The sequence below is a fragment of the Budorcas taxicolor genome, chromosome 4 (genome assembly GCF_023091745.1).
Source record: "Budorcas taxicolor isolate Tak-1 chromosome 4, Takin1.1, whole genome shotgun sequence".
In the NCBI taxonomy this organism is placed as follows: Eukaryota; Metazoa; Chordata; class Mammalia; order Artiodactyla; family Bovidae; genus Budorcas; species Budorcas taxicolor.
The window spans coordinates 64,103,994-64,120,869 of NC_068913.1; the positions used below are offsets into that span (position 1 = coordinate 64,103,994).

At 41.0% G+C, this 16,876-nt stretch overlaps 1 protein-coding gene across 1 annotated transcript in view; it reads right to left on the reverse strand.

Moving 5' to 3' along the window:
* The window catches only part of NPSR1 (neuropeptide S receptor 1), a 157,847-nt gene that overhangs the window by 41,113 nt on the left and 99,858 nt on the right, over nucleotides 1-16,876 (reverse strand). Inside the window, exon 3 of the mRNA XM_052639135.1 lies at nucleotides 2,111-2,214. Within this exon, the coding sequence (XP_052495095.1) occupies nucleotides 2,111-2,214 (104 nt within the window). The remainder of the gene's footprint in view (nucleotides 1-2,110; nucleotides 2,215-16,876) is intronic.

A 16,876-nucleotide genomic window follows, 5' to 3' on the forward strand; every position in this document is an offset into this window, starting at 1 on the left:
TTTTGTTTCTTTATCAAATATATGTTTTTTATATTTTTCCCAATTCTGTGCCCTATTTTTCCAGTTTCTTGACAGTGTCTTTTGCAGAAAATAAATTTTAAATTTTCATAAAACCCCAACTTTCAATTGTTTCTTTCATGGATTGTGCTTTTGATGTTATATCTAAAAAAATCACAGAAATATCCAAAGTCCCCTGATTTTCTCCTATGTTATTTTCTAGTAGTTTTATAGTACTTCATATTTTTCATTCCAATCTGTGATCCATGTTGAGTTAGTTCTTGTGAAAGGGGCAAAGTCTGTGATTGGATTCTTACTAATTTTTTTTGCAAATGGATATCTAGTGACTCCAGCAGCATTTCTTGAGCAGGCTATCCTTTCTCCATTGAACTGCCTTTGATCCTTTGTTAAAGATCCATTAGACTTTTTGTGTGTATCTCTTTCTGCACTGTCTATTCTGCTCCATTGATCTATTTGTTGATTCTTTTCCAGTATCATGCTGTTTTGATTTTTGGAGCATTTTGTAATTCTTGAAATCAGATAGGGTCAATCTTCCTTCCATATTCTTCTTTTTCCATATTGTATTGACTGTTCTGTGTTTTTTACTTAAACTTTAGAGTTTGTCCATATATATAAAATAACCTGGTGGGATTTTGATTGGAATCACATTGAATTTATAAGTTGTATTGGCAGAATTATCATCTTGACAATAGTGAGTCTTCCTATCTATGAACATGGAATATCTATACATTTCAAGATATTGTTTGATTTTTTTTCAGAGTTTTTCCAGTTTTCTTCATATTGATCTTGCACATATTTTGTTATATTTATACCTAAATATTTCATATTTTGGGTGCTAACATAAATGGTACTGTGTTTTAAATTTTAGCTTCAAATTGTTGATTGCTGGTATATGAAAAAACATCTGAACTTTTGTATGTTCAGTTCAGTTCAGTTGCTCAGTCATGTCCTACTCTTTGCAACCCCATGGACTGTAGCATGCCAGGCTTCCCTGTCCATCACCAACTCCTGGAGCCTACTCAAACTCATATCTATTGAGTTGATGATGCCATCCAGCCAGCTCATCCTCTGTCATCCCCTAACCTTGTATTCTGCGACCTTGCTGGTTTTCACTTTATTGTCTATATAGACAAAGTTATTTGTAAACACAGATGTTTTTAATTTCATCTTTCTGTACCAATCTGTGTAACCTTTTATTTTTTTTTCTTGTCATTTTGAATTAGTTGGAACTTCCAGCACGATGCTGAATGTAAGTGTGAAAGGAGACATCTTTGTGCTATTTCCAGTCTCAAGAGGAAAGCTTCTAGCTTCTCACCATTAAGCCTGAGGTAGTTGTAGGTTTTTTTTAATAGATTTTTGTTATCAAGGTGAGGAAGTTTCTCTCTGAGAAACTTTGCTGAGAGTTTTTATCATGAGTGGGTATAGGATTTTCTCAAATGCTTTTTCTGTATTTACTGATAGGATCATATAATCTTCTCTTACCTTTTTATGTTATGAATTACATCAATTGAGTTTTGAATGTTGAACCAGCCTTGCATACCTGGAATAAATCCCATTTGGTCATGGTGTGTGAGGAAATAATGAGATGTCTGCAGTCGGGAGGAAGGCCGTCACCTGACCAGGCTGGTACACTAATTTTCGACTTCCAGCCTCCAGAACTGTGAGAAATAAATTGTTGTTTATAAGCCACCTACTCTGTGAAAGTTGCTCAGTCGTGTCTGACTCTTTGTGACCCCCATGGACTATATAGTCCATGGAATTCTCCAGGTCAGAACAGTATTTTTATATCAGCATCCTTGGGCTAAGACAGCCAGAATATGTCAAAAAGAATAATAACCCAGAAATTTTACCTAATGCTTAAACTAGGAATGCTTATGTTCTTATTATTGCTTACTTGTGTTTTCTTTATACATTATTATTTTTAACAAACAAAAAACATGAAAAATATAAATTTTTCTTGTCCTTTCAACTATGAAGAAGTAAGCAATTTGTTGCAGCAAAGTATAGGGTTTTATACTATTTTCCTTATGAAGAATCCAAGAGGTAATTTTGGTGTCAGTTTGCCTCATCATATTTGGAAGGTGCTACATACCTGCAAATAGCGGACCACGCGGCAAACCAGGTCAGATGCCATGAAGTCTCCAGTGAATCTCCAAATGATATCTGTCAAGATGTTAACCAGTCCTGTGAAAGAATCTAACAAAACACATAAAAGTGGTTGATTTCAGTCTCTTTCAAATTTGCAGCTATGCTACAGTAGAAAATGAATTTCTGGAGCCTTTTTGTTTTTTTTCTGATTTATTAGGTGGCAAATGGCTTCCCTGATAGCTCAGCTGGTAAAGAATCTGCCTGCATGGGGGAGACCTGGGTTCTATCCCTAGGTCAGGAAGATACCCTGGAGAAGGGAAAGGCTACCCACTCCAGTATTCTGGCCTGGAGAATTCCATGGACTGTAGTCCATGGGGACGCAAAGAGTCAGACATGACTGAGTGACTTTCACTTTCACTTTCAATAGAGAAAATGTAAGGCAAAGTAAGAGTTAAATTTTATTATTAGAGTCTGTCGCCACTCAGACGCAGCCACTTAGGAAGGATTTATGTAATGACTGATAAGAAATATTATCATAGAGTTGACCTTTTAAGTCATAGAAGAGGAGTTTTAAAGATGTTTGCTGCTGCTGTTGCTAAGTCGCTTCAGTCATGTCCGACTCTGTGCAACCCCATAGATGGCAGCCCACTAGGCTCCTCTGAAAAAGTTGGCTTAAAGCTCAACATTCAGAAAACGAAGATCATGGCATCCAGTCCCATCATTTCATGGGAAATAGATGGGGAAACAGTAGAAACAGTGTCAGACTTTATTTTGAGGGGCTCCAAAATTACTGCAGATGGTGACTGCAGCCATGAAATTAAAAGACGCTTACTCCTTGGAAGAAAAGTTATGACCAACCTAGACAGTATATTCAAAAGCAGAGACATTACTTTGCCGACTAAGGTCCGTCTAGTCAAGGCTATGGTTTTTCCTGTGGTCATGTATGGATGTGAGAGTTGGACTGTGAAGAAGGGTGAGCGCCAAAGAATTCATGCGTTTGAACTGTGGTGTTGGAGAAGGCTCTTGAGGGTCCCTTGGACTGCAAGGAGTTCCAACCAGTCCATTCTGAAGGAGATCAACCCTGGAATTTCATTGGAAGGAATGATGCTAAAGCTGAAGCTCCAGTACTTTGGACATCTCATGCGAAGAGTTGACTCATTGGAGAAGACTTTGATGCTGGGAGAGATTGGGGGCAGGAGGAGAAGGGGACGACAGAGGATGAGATGGCTGGATGGCATCACGGACTTGATGGACGTGAGTCTGAGTGAAATCCAGGAGATGGTGATGGACAAGGAGGCCTGGCGTGCTGCGATTCATGGGGTCGCAGAGTCGGACACGACTGAGCAACTGAACTGAACTGAACTGAACTGAGGCTCCTCTGTCCCTGGGATTCTCCAGGCAAGAATACTGGAGTGGGTCGCCAGTTCCTTCTCCAACGCATGAAAGTGAAAAGTGAAAGTGAAATCGCTCAGTCGAGCCGGACCCTTAGCAACCCCATGGACTGCAGCCTACCAAGCTCCTCCGTCCATGGGATTTTCCAGGCAAGAGTACTGGAGTGGGTTGCCATTGCCCAGGGACAGTGTGAGGACCAATATAAGGCAAAACTGAGAAAAGGCAAATATTTATTCCCATGAAGCCTTTCAAAATTTTCCTTTCTGCACCCATCATTTTACAACTTGGACTTCTTGTTACCGCCCTACATGAACTGTGGTCCTCTTCCTCTACTTTCTTCTTCTTTCCTCTTTGGAAAAAATCAAGTGCATGATCAATTGACTTAGTTTTTTAAACTACTGAGGAACTGAGGCCAAAATCTGAGACCAACGTTAGAGACTTTGTGCTCAGTTCTAAAATTGCAGACTATGTAAGTTGTATAGATGTCCAGAGCTATGGCATAATATGCTGTGTGTAGAGAAGTTCCTTCTCCCCGTACCTCTATACAGATATTTCTCATTAATTATGTGATCCAGAATCATTCTCAAATCAGTGCTTCAGGGATTTTCTGCTGATCAATAGGTAGGACTAGAACTTAAGATGGATTCATTGACTTAGGGCCACTTTCTTGAGACATGGGATATAACACTCTGTCAAGGACCTGAAAACCTTCTTTATCTGAATCTTCACCATTAATAAAGTCTGAGCCCTGAGTTTAGCATCAAAGCCTTCCACAATCTGGTCTTGCCTGCCCCTTGCCAAGTCCCCAGCTGGCATTTTTCTATTGAACATCAGTGTTCGGCCTGTTTCTTCCCTTTTGTTTCCCTATAGGTAACAACAATTAGAAGCATTGGCAAGCACATAGAAACTACCACACAACTGTCTAAAAAGTTGGAGAAGAGAAATCTCACAGCAATTCTGTGTAGTCAGAGATGTTCTAGCTGAGAAGGTCAGATGAGAGCAGGGTCTTCAGAGTTGTGGGGTTGTGATTTGATCAGATAGGAATTTCATGAAGCTTTTACTGGCAGGAATAGATTTGAATGAGTGGAATGGACTCTGGAGTTACTTAGATATGCTCTTTTGGTTTATTCATTACTTAATTCTGTAAAAAATTAAGGGAAAAAAACCCCAATCTCTAGATCTAAGTGGTTATGTGAACAATTATAATGTACTCCAGTAAAAAAAAAAAAAAAAAGCAATTTCCCTCTGGAGCGCAAACTTAAATAAGGCCATCTCTGGAAGGAGACTATCAATGGACTGTGCCACTGCATTTGTTATTTGCTATTAAGCAAATGCTGCTCTTTCTGATCGGTAAATGCTATTTAGTTGCCTAAGTAATTGAGGACATTGCAAATAAGCCTTCCCTAAATGGCAATTAATGGAACCTTGGGAACAAAGGGCATATTTGAAAGGCTTAATCACTTCTATGTATTACTCTTGCTTTTTAAAATCTCTTCTGTGAACAATTCTAGGAAACTGTCATACTCAGAAAAGCCAAAACCAGGCTCACAGCAGTCTTTAGTGCTCCTTTGACAGATTCTTACAAACATGAAAGTGGGTTCCCAGTTAGAGCAGGAGAATGGGTATTTTAGGGAGAAGTCAAAATGAGGTGACCCCTGAACTGAACCCTAAAGGTTTGGACAGGTCAGTGGAAGAGGGAGGGAAGGATGTTAACTCTGGCACAGATGACAGCATGAATGAAGTCACGGAGGCGAGACAGAGTGAGATGAGAAACTCAGTTGCTTTTGCATATTAAACAACATCTATTTGTTGTTGCTGAAGCCTAAAATAGGTGCTTGAAAGTGGCAAGAAATGGACCTGGAGAGTCAAGAACCAAGGATTTTTAAGATCTTATGTGCCAATTAAAGGAGCTTTCTTCCCCCTCCCCCCACCCCACCATATACTGGGGGGAAAATTAAATGTTTATGTATCCAAACATGTGTTTTACATGGGTGAGGGGAGGGGGTAGATCCATTTGGTAGGTCTAATACTGAATTTGGGCTTTCCTGATAGCTCAGATGGTAAAGAATTGGCCTGCAATGCAGGCGAGCCGATTTCAATCTCTGGGTCAGGAAGATCTCCTGGAGGAGGGAATTGGTACCCACTCCAGTATTCTTGCCTAGAGAATTCCATGGACAGAGAAGCCTGGCAGGCTACAGTCCGTGGGATTGCAAAGACTCAGACATGACTGAGTGACTAACACACAATACTGGAATTGCCATTTATATTTGTTAGGGAACTGTGCAGAAGTTCAAGAAAGAGATCGTTGGTACCTAGCATATGTCAAATAGGAGCAAAAATAGAGAAGAAAATGAAGATATGACATATATTTTGAAGGTAAAATAAGGAGGACTTTGGTGTTTTAAAAGTGAGGTAGAGGGAGGAGTCAACACTATATTAGGGTCCTGGAATGGGTAGATGGTGGTGCTTCCTGCAAATACAGGAAGATCAGCTCATTCTGTTTGGGTTGCTTCCAGGTTTCAGCTGTCCCAAATAAAACTGCTATGAACATTCCTATATAAGATTTTATGTGAACATAAGTTTTCATTTTCTTAGGGTAACTACCCAGGAGTAGACTGTTGGGCCCTAGGGTAAGTATAGCTTTTCATAAGAAACTGCTCAACTGTTTTCCAGAGTTGCTGCACCAGAGTGCTCCTTACCAATAGAGTATGAGAAACACTTCTGCATCCTTGGTGCCACTTGATATTCTCAATGTGTTTTATTTACTCAGCCGTGAGTGTACCATGCTGTGCTCAGTTGCTCAGTCATGTCCGACTCTTTGCAACGCGTTGGACTGTAGCCCGCCAGGCTCCTCTGTCCATGGGATTTTCCAGGTAAGAATACTGGAATGGGTTGCCATTTCCTACTCCAGAGATCGAACCTGCATCTCCTGTGTCTCCTGCATTGCAGGCAGAGTCTTTACCCGCTGAGCCACTGGGGAAGCCCAGCCTGTGGCCTTTCATTATGACTTCAGTGTGCATTTCCCTAATGGTTAATGATGTTGCTGTGGACATCCTCAGTCCCTAGAGGCTTCAGATTCCTTTTGGATGCTCTATTAGCACGGGAGTTGGGGTATTGGAGGGTTTTAATACTCCACTCTTGGCTTTCAGATGCATTTGTAGTCCTGTAGCATTGTTACTATTTGCTGCTCAGTGCTTACTAAGCAGGTAGTTGTAATGCTCTATTTTTTCCTGGCCAAGCCTCAGTCTCACATAGACCTGTACACCTGGGCCCTGGGGCTGGGACATTCTCAGTGTTCCAGTTCCTCCCTGGAAATCAAAGTGGTGGGTCTTGTGTGGGAGAGATTTTCAATGTCTTTCCCTAGTGGTAGGAGACTTCTAATTAGTATTAGTTTAATATCCTGGACCAGCCATTTTATACCTCCATCCCCAAGAGTTGAGGGATTTTTATTTCTGTGCCTTTCCTTGTTCTCTAGGGCATTTGGTCCTGCAGTGGCCGAGGGCTTTTGTTGAAAGAAGTGACTGGCAAGAAGGAAGTATTTCATGCTTTTCCTGTAGGCATAGCCTAAACCTTCTTGTATACCTGCACACCATCTCTATAACAACTCTTCAGCTCTGCCATTCTAGTGTGAAGGCAGCCATAGGTACTCCTCTAACTGAATGGACATGGCTATGTCCCAAGAAAACTTTATTTATAAAAATGGATTTGGGCTGAGATTGACCTGTGAGCTATAGTTTGCCACTCCCTGATCTATAGAATAAAGTCCAAATGCCCTATTGTGACTTTTGGAGCCTTCCTGCCTCTTTCTTCTGTTTGATCTTTTCTCATCCTCTCCTAAATTCATGGTACAAGAGAAACTCTTTCAACCAGTACATTAATAGTAACACCAGTTTGATGGTCAAAACATTGGTTAAAGAAAGAAAGCACACCCAAAAAACCACCTTAAAATATCTTAACATAAAACTTGAGTGTACATTTGTCTTATCTTTCACATAGGGGCAAGACTTTGATTTTATGAATCATCTTTTTTAGTGCATAAAATGCCTCCATAATGCATCTTTCATGATTTCCAGGCCTGGTTTCTTTAGAGTGAGAACTTGAGATATCAGCAAAGCAATTTGAGGCAGAATCTCATCATAGGGAATTTTATAATCCTCCTTTATTCTTTTATAGTTCCATTTCCTGGGCTTGCTTCTATTGTAGCTTCTCTTAGTGACTCAGTAAAAATAAAAGTCAAGTTTTTTCAAAATATCCAACTTAATTTTCACAGAAACAACAACTCTCCAGTGTTGTTAATGTTAATTATATAATTTCAGTAATGAGTACAACTGCCACAAACTCATTGAGAACAATCAGTTCCCAAACTCCTGTGACTCACATAATACAGGAAGTGGAAGCAGAAAGGGGACAGGCTCATTAGTGTCCATCCGACTTGCCACAGATGCTGGTAGGGTATTTTCTGCTAGTTTGCAGAAAGAGTGGAAGTGCTGCTTAATCAAGTGAGGCACTTAAGATGTAGTTAAGAGAGAAGACCTTACTGTTCCTTGACCATCCCCAGCGTTTTCATCTGCCAGCCCTTTTCTTTATGTCAGTCCCTTGACTTGGCAAGTTCTTTATGTACCTCTACCTGAAGGATATCTCTTAACTTTTTAAAGTTTAGTTCAAGATTAGCTCCTTTATGATGCATGTTCTTCTTCCTGAAGACCACTGAGATTGGCTGATTCCCACTTCTGGGCTTCTCCCTACCCTACTATCGAAGTACCTGTAACACATTAACGTTTTTAATATTTCTTTTCAATTACACTATAGTTTGGGAAGATAGAGATTTTTTAAAAATTCACCTTTATGTCTCTGGACCCTGACATTGTTTTATTATGTGGTAAAAGCTTGGTAACGTCCTACTAAATAAATGACTACATTATTACTGCTGTTGCTTATTTGGCTGGCTGCAGACCCCTGCAGAGGTTGCTAGAGAGGTGATGCCTCAGAGCAGATGGAGCCACATTAACCATCTTCTTCAATGTAGATTACTTCTTTCCTGGTTGCTCAGACAGTAAAGCGTCTGTCTACAATGTGGGAGACCCGGGTTCGATCCCTGGGTCGGGAAGATCCCCTGGAGAAGGAAGGGCAATCCAATCCAGTACTATTGCCTGGAAAATCCCATGGACAGAGGAGCCTGGTAGGCTACAGCCCATGGGGTCGCAAAGAGTCGGACATGACTGAGCGACTTCACTCAATGTAGATTAAGATAATGGATTAGAAATCCAGATGCTGGAAGGACGAATATGATTGGAAGTTTTGCTCCCTCAACAGGTTTCCAAAAGAGCTCTCTCTACAAATGACCCAATTTCACTCCTTTTAATGGCTGAGTAATATTCCATGTGTATATGTAAAATAGATAGCTAGTGGGAACCTGCTGTATAGCATAGGGAACTCAGCTTGGTGCTCTGTGATGACCTTGATTGTGGGGTTGGGATGGGGGGTGTTGGGGGTGGTGGTGGGAGGGAGGTCCAAGACAGAGGGGATATATATATATGTATAGCTGATTCACTTCGTTGTACACAATATTGTAAAGCAACTATACCCCAATTTTTCTTTTTAAAAGAGCTCTCTTGATTCTAAGGTCTCTGCTAGGTTGCAGTACCATGGTGGCTGTGCCTTATTCCTGTTTTTATTCTCATCCCTTTTTATATTGTCTTGCAAAATATTCAGTGTTTGCTAGAGAAAGAAGGAAATGTTGGCTTACAAAATATATTTGCAAATACCTTGAAAATGCAAGGCCACCAGTGTAGGATTCACTCTGCATAGAGAGAAAGTTGAAGCACCATTTCTACTTGCTTTAAGTTGATGTTTGAACTTTCTCATGCGGAGCAGAATTATAGGCATAGTGAACACCTAGAAAGCTGAGTGGAGAAGGAGATGGCACCTCACTCCAGTACTCTTGCCTGGAAAATCCCATGGACGGAGGAGCCTGGTAGGCTGCAGTCCATGGGGTCGTGAAGAGTCGGACACGACTGAGCGACTTCACTTTCACTTTTCACTTTCATGTATCAGAGAAGGAAATGGCAACCCACTCCAGTGTTCTTGCCTGGAGAATCCCAGGGACAGGGGAGCCTGATGGGCTGCCGTCCATGGGGTCGCACAGAGTTTAACACAACTGAAGCGACTTAGCAGCAGTAGCAGAGAGCTGAGTAACTCTTTTTCTTGGCAAATGAGTAGTACATGAACATTTGTTGCACTGGATAGGGGGCTATTGAATACAAACACAATTTCTATAAGATTGAGATTTCTGATAATGTAAGATATGTTTAGTGCCAACTAGGGATTATGGAGTAGTGTTGCTTGGTTTTACTGTAGGAACACTCTGAGTAACAGTTTCAACCATGAATCTCCAGAGTTTGTGATGCTTCTAGTTCAACTCAGTGTCATTGTGTTGTTTGTTTTGTTTTAAAAGCAAGGGAGGTGATAATGGCTTGTTTGCTTGCAGTTGTGCAGGAAACTATTTTTGATATTACTAACGATCCCACTCTCTCCCACTTTGCTTTTATAACAACCATATGCTTGAGAACACTCTAAATGGAATAAGATTTCAAGACCTTATGTGAAAGTTAGTTTAATGAGAGAACTTGCATTGCCCAAACTGATGTCAGATGATTAACTGCCAAGTAAAATTATTTCTCAGAAAAGTAAGTTCTCGTGTCTCTAAGTTTTGGGCTCATTTTACAATACTAATATAATTCTGGCACCATGCCCTTCACCAAGATTGAGTACTAGCTGAGCTTAATGGCCTAAACTGTCAACTCCCGGGTTCTTTATTAATCCCGGGAAAAGTGGCCTGCACCTCCGTCATTATTGCTCAATTAGGTAAATAATCATCACATCCATTCCCATTAGGGCACTCTCTTCACGGAAAGCTTCATTCCTCAGATTTTTCAATTAGTCTTAACAAGTCATAAAATGCCACTAATGTCTCTCTTTCTCCATTGGTCCACCAAACAAATAAAAATCATATGTCCAATTAAAGAAACCCAAGTCCTCCTAAAACATATTCCGTTTGCTTCTGTGGTACTCAAAAGCCAAGAATCTCATTTAATGAGGCCAACTGGTCAGCCTGGGTCATTGGTCATTGCTGAGTGGTGAAGAATTCTTACACTCATATGTACAAACATCAAGTTCAGCAAGAGCAAACGTTTCCTTAAGATAAGGGAAAATAAGGCACTGAGTCACTACTACTTCTCCTCCATTTTACGTGGAAATGTCTTGAGGCAGGGTCATGCACAATCATCACTGCACAACATGGGACTCAAACTGACTCAGTATAAATGTAAGAAATGGACAATTTAATTCCTCTTGTAATGAGATTGTGTTTTCGTTTTAAAAAGAACTGACATCAGTGCATCAATTTATTATAGGATGTTTAGAAATCTAAGTGTGGGGGTGGGCAAATTCATTTGTAGTTATCCAAGAGACAAGTTCTTTGAATATCTTTTTTTCCCTTTGTCCTCTTGCCCAAGGACAAATGAGTTGTAGCAGGTTGGGATGGATGTGGTAGATTGTATCAAGAAATATTTGGACCATCATTGTCTTGGATGGTCTTTATGGCTGCCCTTTAGTATAATTTATGATCTCAGTAACTATCTTATTTCACTGACACTGCCCAGGACTGTACTGTGCACCTCTCTGTCATCAAGGGTTTTGTAGTTAACATATGTTGTTTAATAGACATAGAGATCAAATTACCAACATCCATTGGATCATAGAAAAGACAAGAGAATTCCAGAAAAACATTTATTTCTGCTTCATTGACTATGCTAAAGCCTTTGCCTGTGTGGATCATAACAAACTGTGGAAAATTCTTAAAAGAGATGGGACTACCAGACAACCTTACCTACCTCCTGCAAAACCTGCATGCAAGTCAAGAAGCAACAATTAGAACTGGACATGGAACAATGGACTGGTTCCAAATCAGGAAAGGGGTACATCGAGGCTGTATATTGTCATCCTGCTGATTCAACTTAAATACAGAGTACGTCATGCAAAATGCTGGGCCTATCTGGTCTCATCAGTTCAGCTCAGTTCAGTCACTCAGTTGTGTCCAGCTCTTTGTGACCCCATGAACCAGGGCATGCTAGTCCTCCCTGTCCATCACAAACTCCTGGAGTTTACACAAACTCATGTCCATTGCGTCAGTGATGCCATCCAATCATCTCATCCTCTGTCATCTTCTCCTTCTGCCCTCAATCTTTCCAGGTATCAGGGTCTTTCAAATAAGTCAGCTCTTTACATCAGGTGGCCAAAGTATTGGAGTTTCAGCTTCAACATCAGTCCTTCCAGTGAGCACCCAGGACTGATCTCCTTTAGGATGGACTGGTTGGATCTCCTTGCAGTCCAAGGGACTCTCAAGAGTCTTCTCCAACACCACAGAACAAAAGCATCAATTCTTCTGTGCTCAGCTTTCTTTATAGTCCAACTCTCACATCCATACATAACTACTGGAAAAACTATAGCCTTGACTAGATGGACCTTTGTTGGCAAAGTAATGTCTCTGCTTTTGAATATGCTGTCTAAGTTGGTCATAACTTTCCTTCCAAGGAGTGAGCGTTTTTTAATTTCATGGCTGCAATCACCATCTGCAGTGATTTTGGAGACCAGAAAAATAAAGTCAGCCACTGTTTCCACTGTTTCCCCATCTATTTGCCATGAAGTGATGGGACCAGATGCCATGATCTTCGTTTTCTGAATGTTGAGCTTTAAGCCAACTATTTCACTCTCCTCTTTCACTTTCTTCAAGAGGCTTTTTAGTTCCTCTTCACTTTCTGCCATAAGGGTGGTGTCATCTGCATATCTGAGATTATTGATATTTCTCCCAACAATCTTGATTCCAGCTTGTTCTTCCTCCAGCCCAGCATTTCTCATGATGTACTCTGCATATAAGTTAAATGAGCAGGGTGACAATATACAGCCTTGATGTACGCCTTTTCCTATTTGGAACCAGTCTGTTGTTCCATGTCCAGTTCTAACTGTTGCTTCCTGACCTGGATATAGGTTTCTCAAGAGGCAGGTCAGGTGGTCTGGTATTCCCATCTCTTTCAGAATTTTCCACAGTTTATTGTGATCCACACAGTCAAAGGCTTTGGCATAGTTAATAGAGCAGAAATAGATGTTTTTCTGGAACTCCCTTGCTTTTTTGATGATCCAGCAGATGTTAGCAATTTGATCTCTGGTTCCTCTGCCTTTCCTAAAACCAGCTTGAACACCTGGAAGTCCATGGTTCATGTATTGCTCCAAGGCTGGCTTGGAGAATTTTGAGCATTACTTTACTAGCGTGTGAGATGAGTGCACTTGTGTGGTAGTTTGAGCATTCTTTGGCATTGCCTTTTTTGGGATTGGAATGAAAACTGACCTTTTCCATTCCTGTGGCCACTGCTGACTTTTCCAAATTTGCTGACACACTGAGTGCAGCACTTTCACAGCATCATCTTTCAGGATTTGAAATAGCTCCACTGGAATTCCATCACCTCCACTAGCTTTGTAGTGATGCTTTCTAAAGGCCACTTGACTTCACATTCCAGGATGTCTGGCTCAAGATGAGTGATCACACCATCGTGATTAACTGGGTCGTGAAAATCCTTTTTGTATAGTTCTTTTGTGTATTCTTGCCTGTCTCATCACTTCATGGCAAATAGATGTGCAAACAATGTATAAACAGTGACAAACTTTATTTTCTTGGGATCCACAATCACTGCGGACAGTGACTGCAGCCATGAAATTAAAAGATGCTCCTTGGAAAAAAAGCTATAATAAACCTGGACAGCATATTTTAAAAAAAGCAGAAACATTACTTGGCCAACAAAGGACCGAATAGTCAAAGCTATGGGTTTTCCAGTAGTCATGTACAGATGTGAGAGTGGACTATCAAAAAGGCTAAGCACCAAAGAATTGATGCTTTTAAACTGTGGTGTTGGAGAAGATTTTTGAGAGTCCCTTGGACTGCAAGGAGATCCAACCAGTCCATCCTAAAGGAAATCAGTCCTGAATATTCATTGGAAGGACTGATGCTGAAGCTGAATATCCAACACTTTGGCCATCTGATGCGAAGAGCTGACTCATTAGAAAAGACCTTGATGCTGGGAAAGATTGAAGGCAGGAGGAGAAGTGGATAGCAGAGGATGGGATGGTTGGATGGCATCACTGACTCAATGGACATGAGTTTGAGCAAGTTCCAGGAGATGGTGAAGGACAGGGAAGCCTGGCATGCTGTAGTCCATGGGGTCACAGAGAGTCAGATATGACTGAGCTACCAAACAACAACAACAACAAATAGTCATAGAGAACTAGGTAGCCTCTGCTGCTGCTAAGTCGCTTCAGTCGTGTCTGACTCTGTGCAACCCCACAGACAGCAGCCCACCAGGCTCCGCCGTCCCTGAGATTTTCCAGGCAAGAATAGTGGAGTGGGTTGCCATTTCCTTCTCCAATGCATGAAAGTGAAAAGTGAAAGTGAAGTCGCTCAGTTGTGTCCGACTCTTCGCGACCCCATGAACTGCAGCCCACCAGGCTCCTCCATCCATGGGATTTTCCAGGCAAGAGTACTGGAGTGGGGTGCCATTGCCTTCTCCATGGTAGCCTCTATGCTCTATTAATCCTCAAACAATGAAAACCTTCACTGATATATTCCTGACACCCATGAGATAAGTTACCCATTCATAAATCTTAGGTTAGGAGCATACATCCTGTTTCCTAGTACCTACCTCCATACCCTAGGTTAACTATAAAATTGTCCCAGTGGCTCCTCACCAATGTGGGTGCAGCTGTGAATGCTTCCAGATCATTGTTTGCCCCCAACCTAATCCAACCCTGTAAGTAAGTGACCCTGTGATAAACTGACTCACTGAGTATATGAAGCTACCTGCCTTGTTTTATGGTCTCAAGATGCCTTCTCAGTTCAATGAATACTTTTCATTCCCTCTGTCCTGAAACAGTCTTCATGCACTCGTCTCCTATTGAAGGTCTATGAGAATCACTTACGCAAGGATGTTTTTGGGCTTCCCCAGTGGCTCAGCAGTAAAGAATCTGCTTGCAATTCATGGAATTCAGGAGATGTGGGTTTGATCCCTGGGTCAGGAAGATCCCTTGGAGGAGGGCATGGCAACTCACTCCAGTATTTTGGCCTGCAGAATCTCATGGACAGAGGAGCCTGTCTGGTTACAGGTTACCTGTAACCTGGCAGGTTATAGTCCATAGGGATGTGAAGAGTCAGACATGACTGAAGCAACTGTGCATGCACACACACACACAAGGACGTTGGAGGGAATGTTTTACTGAAGTCTTATCAAAGTCCTGCATACAAGACTCCACAGGATCAATGTTCATGATCCAGAACTTCTTGAGATGCATTTCCCTCAAGGCAGGAAGGAATCATATCTGAGGAGTTTTGCCCTTAGTTTTGGCTACTAGGAAACACAGAGTGAAATACAGTCAGCCACAATAACTTTGTAGTACCTCGAAACTTAAATTTGTTTTTGATTTTGTTGTCCCCATAGTCTAACATTTTCCATGGCTCTTGTATTTTATTTTGTATTTTCTATTTTATTGGGTGTGTCTTACATGTTACAGGCAATGCATGCAGCATGGCTCCTGAGGTCTGACTGCAGGGTTTGGAATGTTGGTTCTGCCACATAATAGCTGCACCATCTTGGGTATATTACTAACCATGCTGAGTATCAGATTCTTTGTAAAAAATGATAATAAGAGTACATGATTTATAGGGATATTGTGAAGGTTAAATAGCTTGTAAAATGCTTGGTAAAATGCATGGTGTAAGTCCTGGATACCTCTAATTGGTGTTGATGCAACAAACAGGGCTGAATGACTAGATGGAGCACTTGCATAGACTAGAAATGAATGGGACTTCACCATAAGTTCTGAGTTCATAACCAATAATCTGGAAGATAGTTTTCTAAAAAGAAATGATAAGTAAGAGGTTGAGGCTCTGTTTAAATCAGATCAACAGTCAAGGCTTGCTGTTTTATCTACTATAAGGCATGGTAGTTAATTCAATACATTTGGCACCTACTAAGGAAAGGGTGGTGATTAAGTTAACTGAGTGCCTGCCAACTGAGCCAATACTTGAGGAAACAGAACTCAAGAAAGACAAGCTGTGATGACTGATTCAGGGATCGGATAGCTATTTGTTAGCAGGGATGCTATTTGTTAGCAGGGATGCTGTTTGTGGGGCTATTCTTTATCAGTCTAGTCTGCTCTATGCATTATAGGAAATTTCACATCCCTGGACACTCTGATGACTTCAAATACCCCTAAATTGCTTCCATTTGAGAATCACTGAAATATGAAAGGATATTGAGGCTTGGACCGAGAAAATAAACTGGTGTGCAGTTCCTATAGCCCTTTCACTCAAATATATCCTGGTCTCCATGATTCCTTGAAGATGGTTGTTTCCAGGCCTGGGGCTGGGAAGAGTACAAGGTGAGTATGGAAGTAAGGTGTCATCTTGGCTTTATCTCTCCAGGTGACACTTTTTCCAAGAAAAAGCTCTCTGAGTCTGACCCTTGTCTTTAAGCAGGATGGGGACAACTATTGTCAGACTACCCTTGTGCCAGGCATTGTACTAGACAATTCACAGACATTCTCTTATTTAATGCAGTGTTTTATATGAGCGTATCTGAGCCAGACTCTGTGCACATAAATAGAAATAGTGACCATTCATTCAGAATGTGCATTCAACTTTGCTTCAGTGATATTTGGAGTATAAATTGGACTTTTATATACTCCTAACTGAATAGAATAATTAGATGAAACAATTCACTCTAAAGAGCAGTACAACAACAGATACTAAAAAAAAAATCACAGAATCTTAGAAGAAGCAAGAAAACTATCATTGAACCAATATAGAAACTTCTGCATATAATAAGGATTGACCTCAATAAACAAAGAAGGCCAAGTCAGGCAAAATTATATACAAAAACTCTTCCCAACACTATAACTGTTCAAAAAGAGGCAATAGTATAATTTCTGCTCCTTTTGGTCATTATGAGGGTTAAGTTCAGTAAAGCACAGACTTAGTGCCAGTCACAAAAGAGGACCTGCATGCATGGAGCCTCCTCTGCTCATTTCTCCAAGAGAGAAAGGAAGCTGGGAGAATTCAAGTAATGCTTCTAAAGCCATGTAAATAATAAATGATGAGTCAGGATGAAACCCAGATTTCCAGACCCTGTTATGCCCAGTGTCTGAGTCCCCAAAACTGAGAGAATAAGACATCCACAGCAATGCAAAAGCATAAAGGGGTTTATTGCTAGCTCGAGCTAGGGCTCAAGTCTCATCCAGCACAGTGGAGTCTTGACGAGAGCCCCGAGCTCTGAAT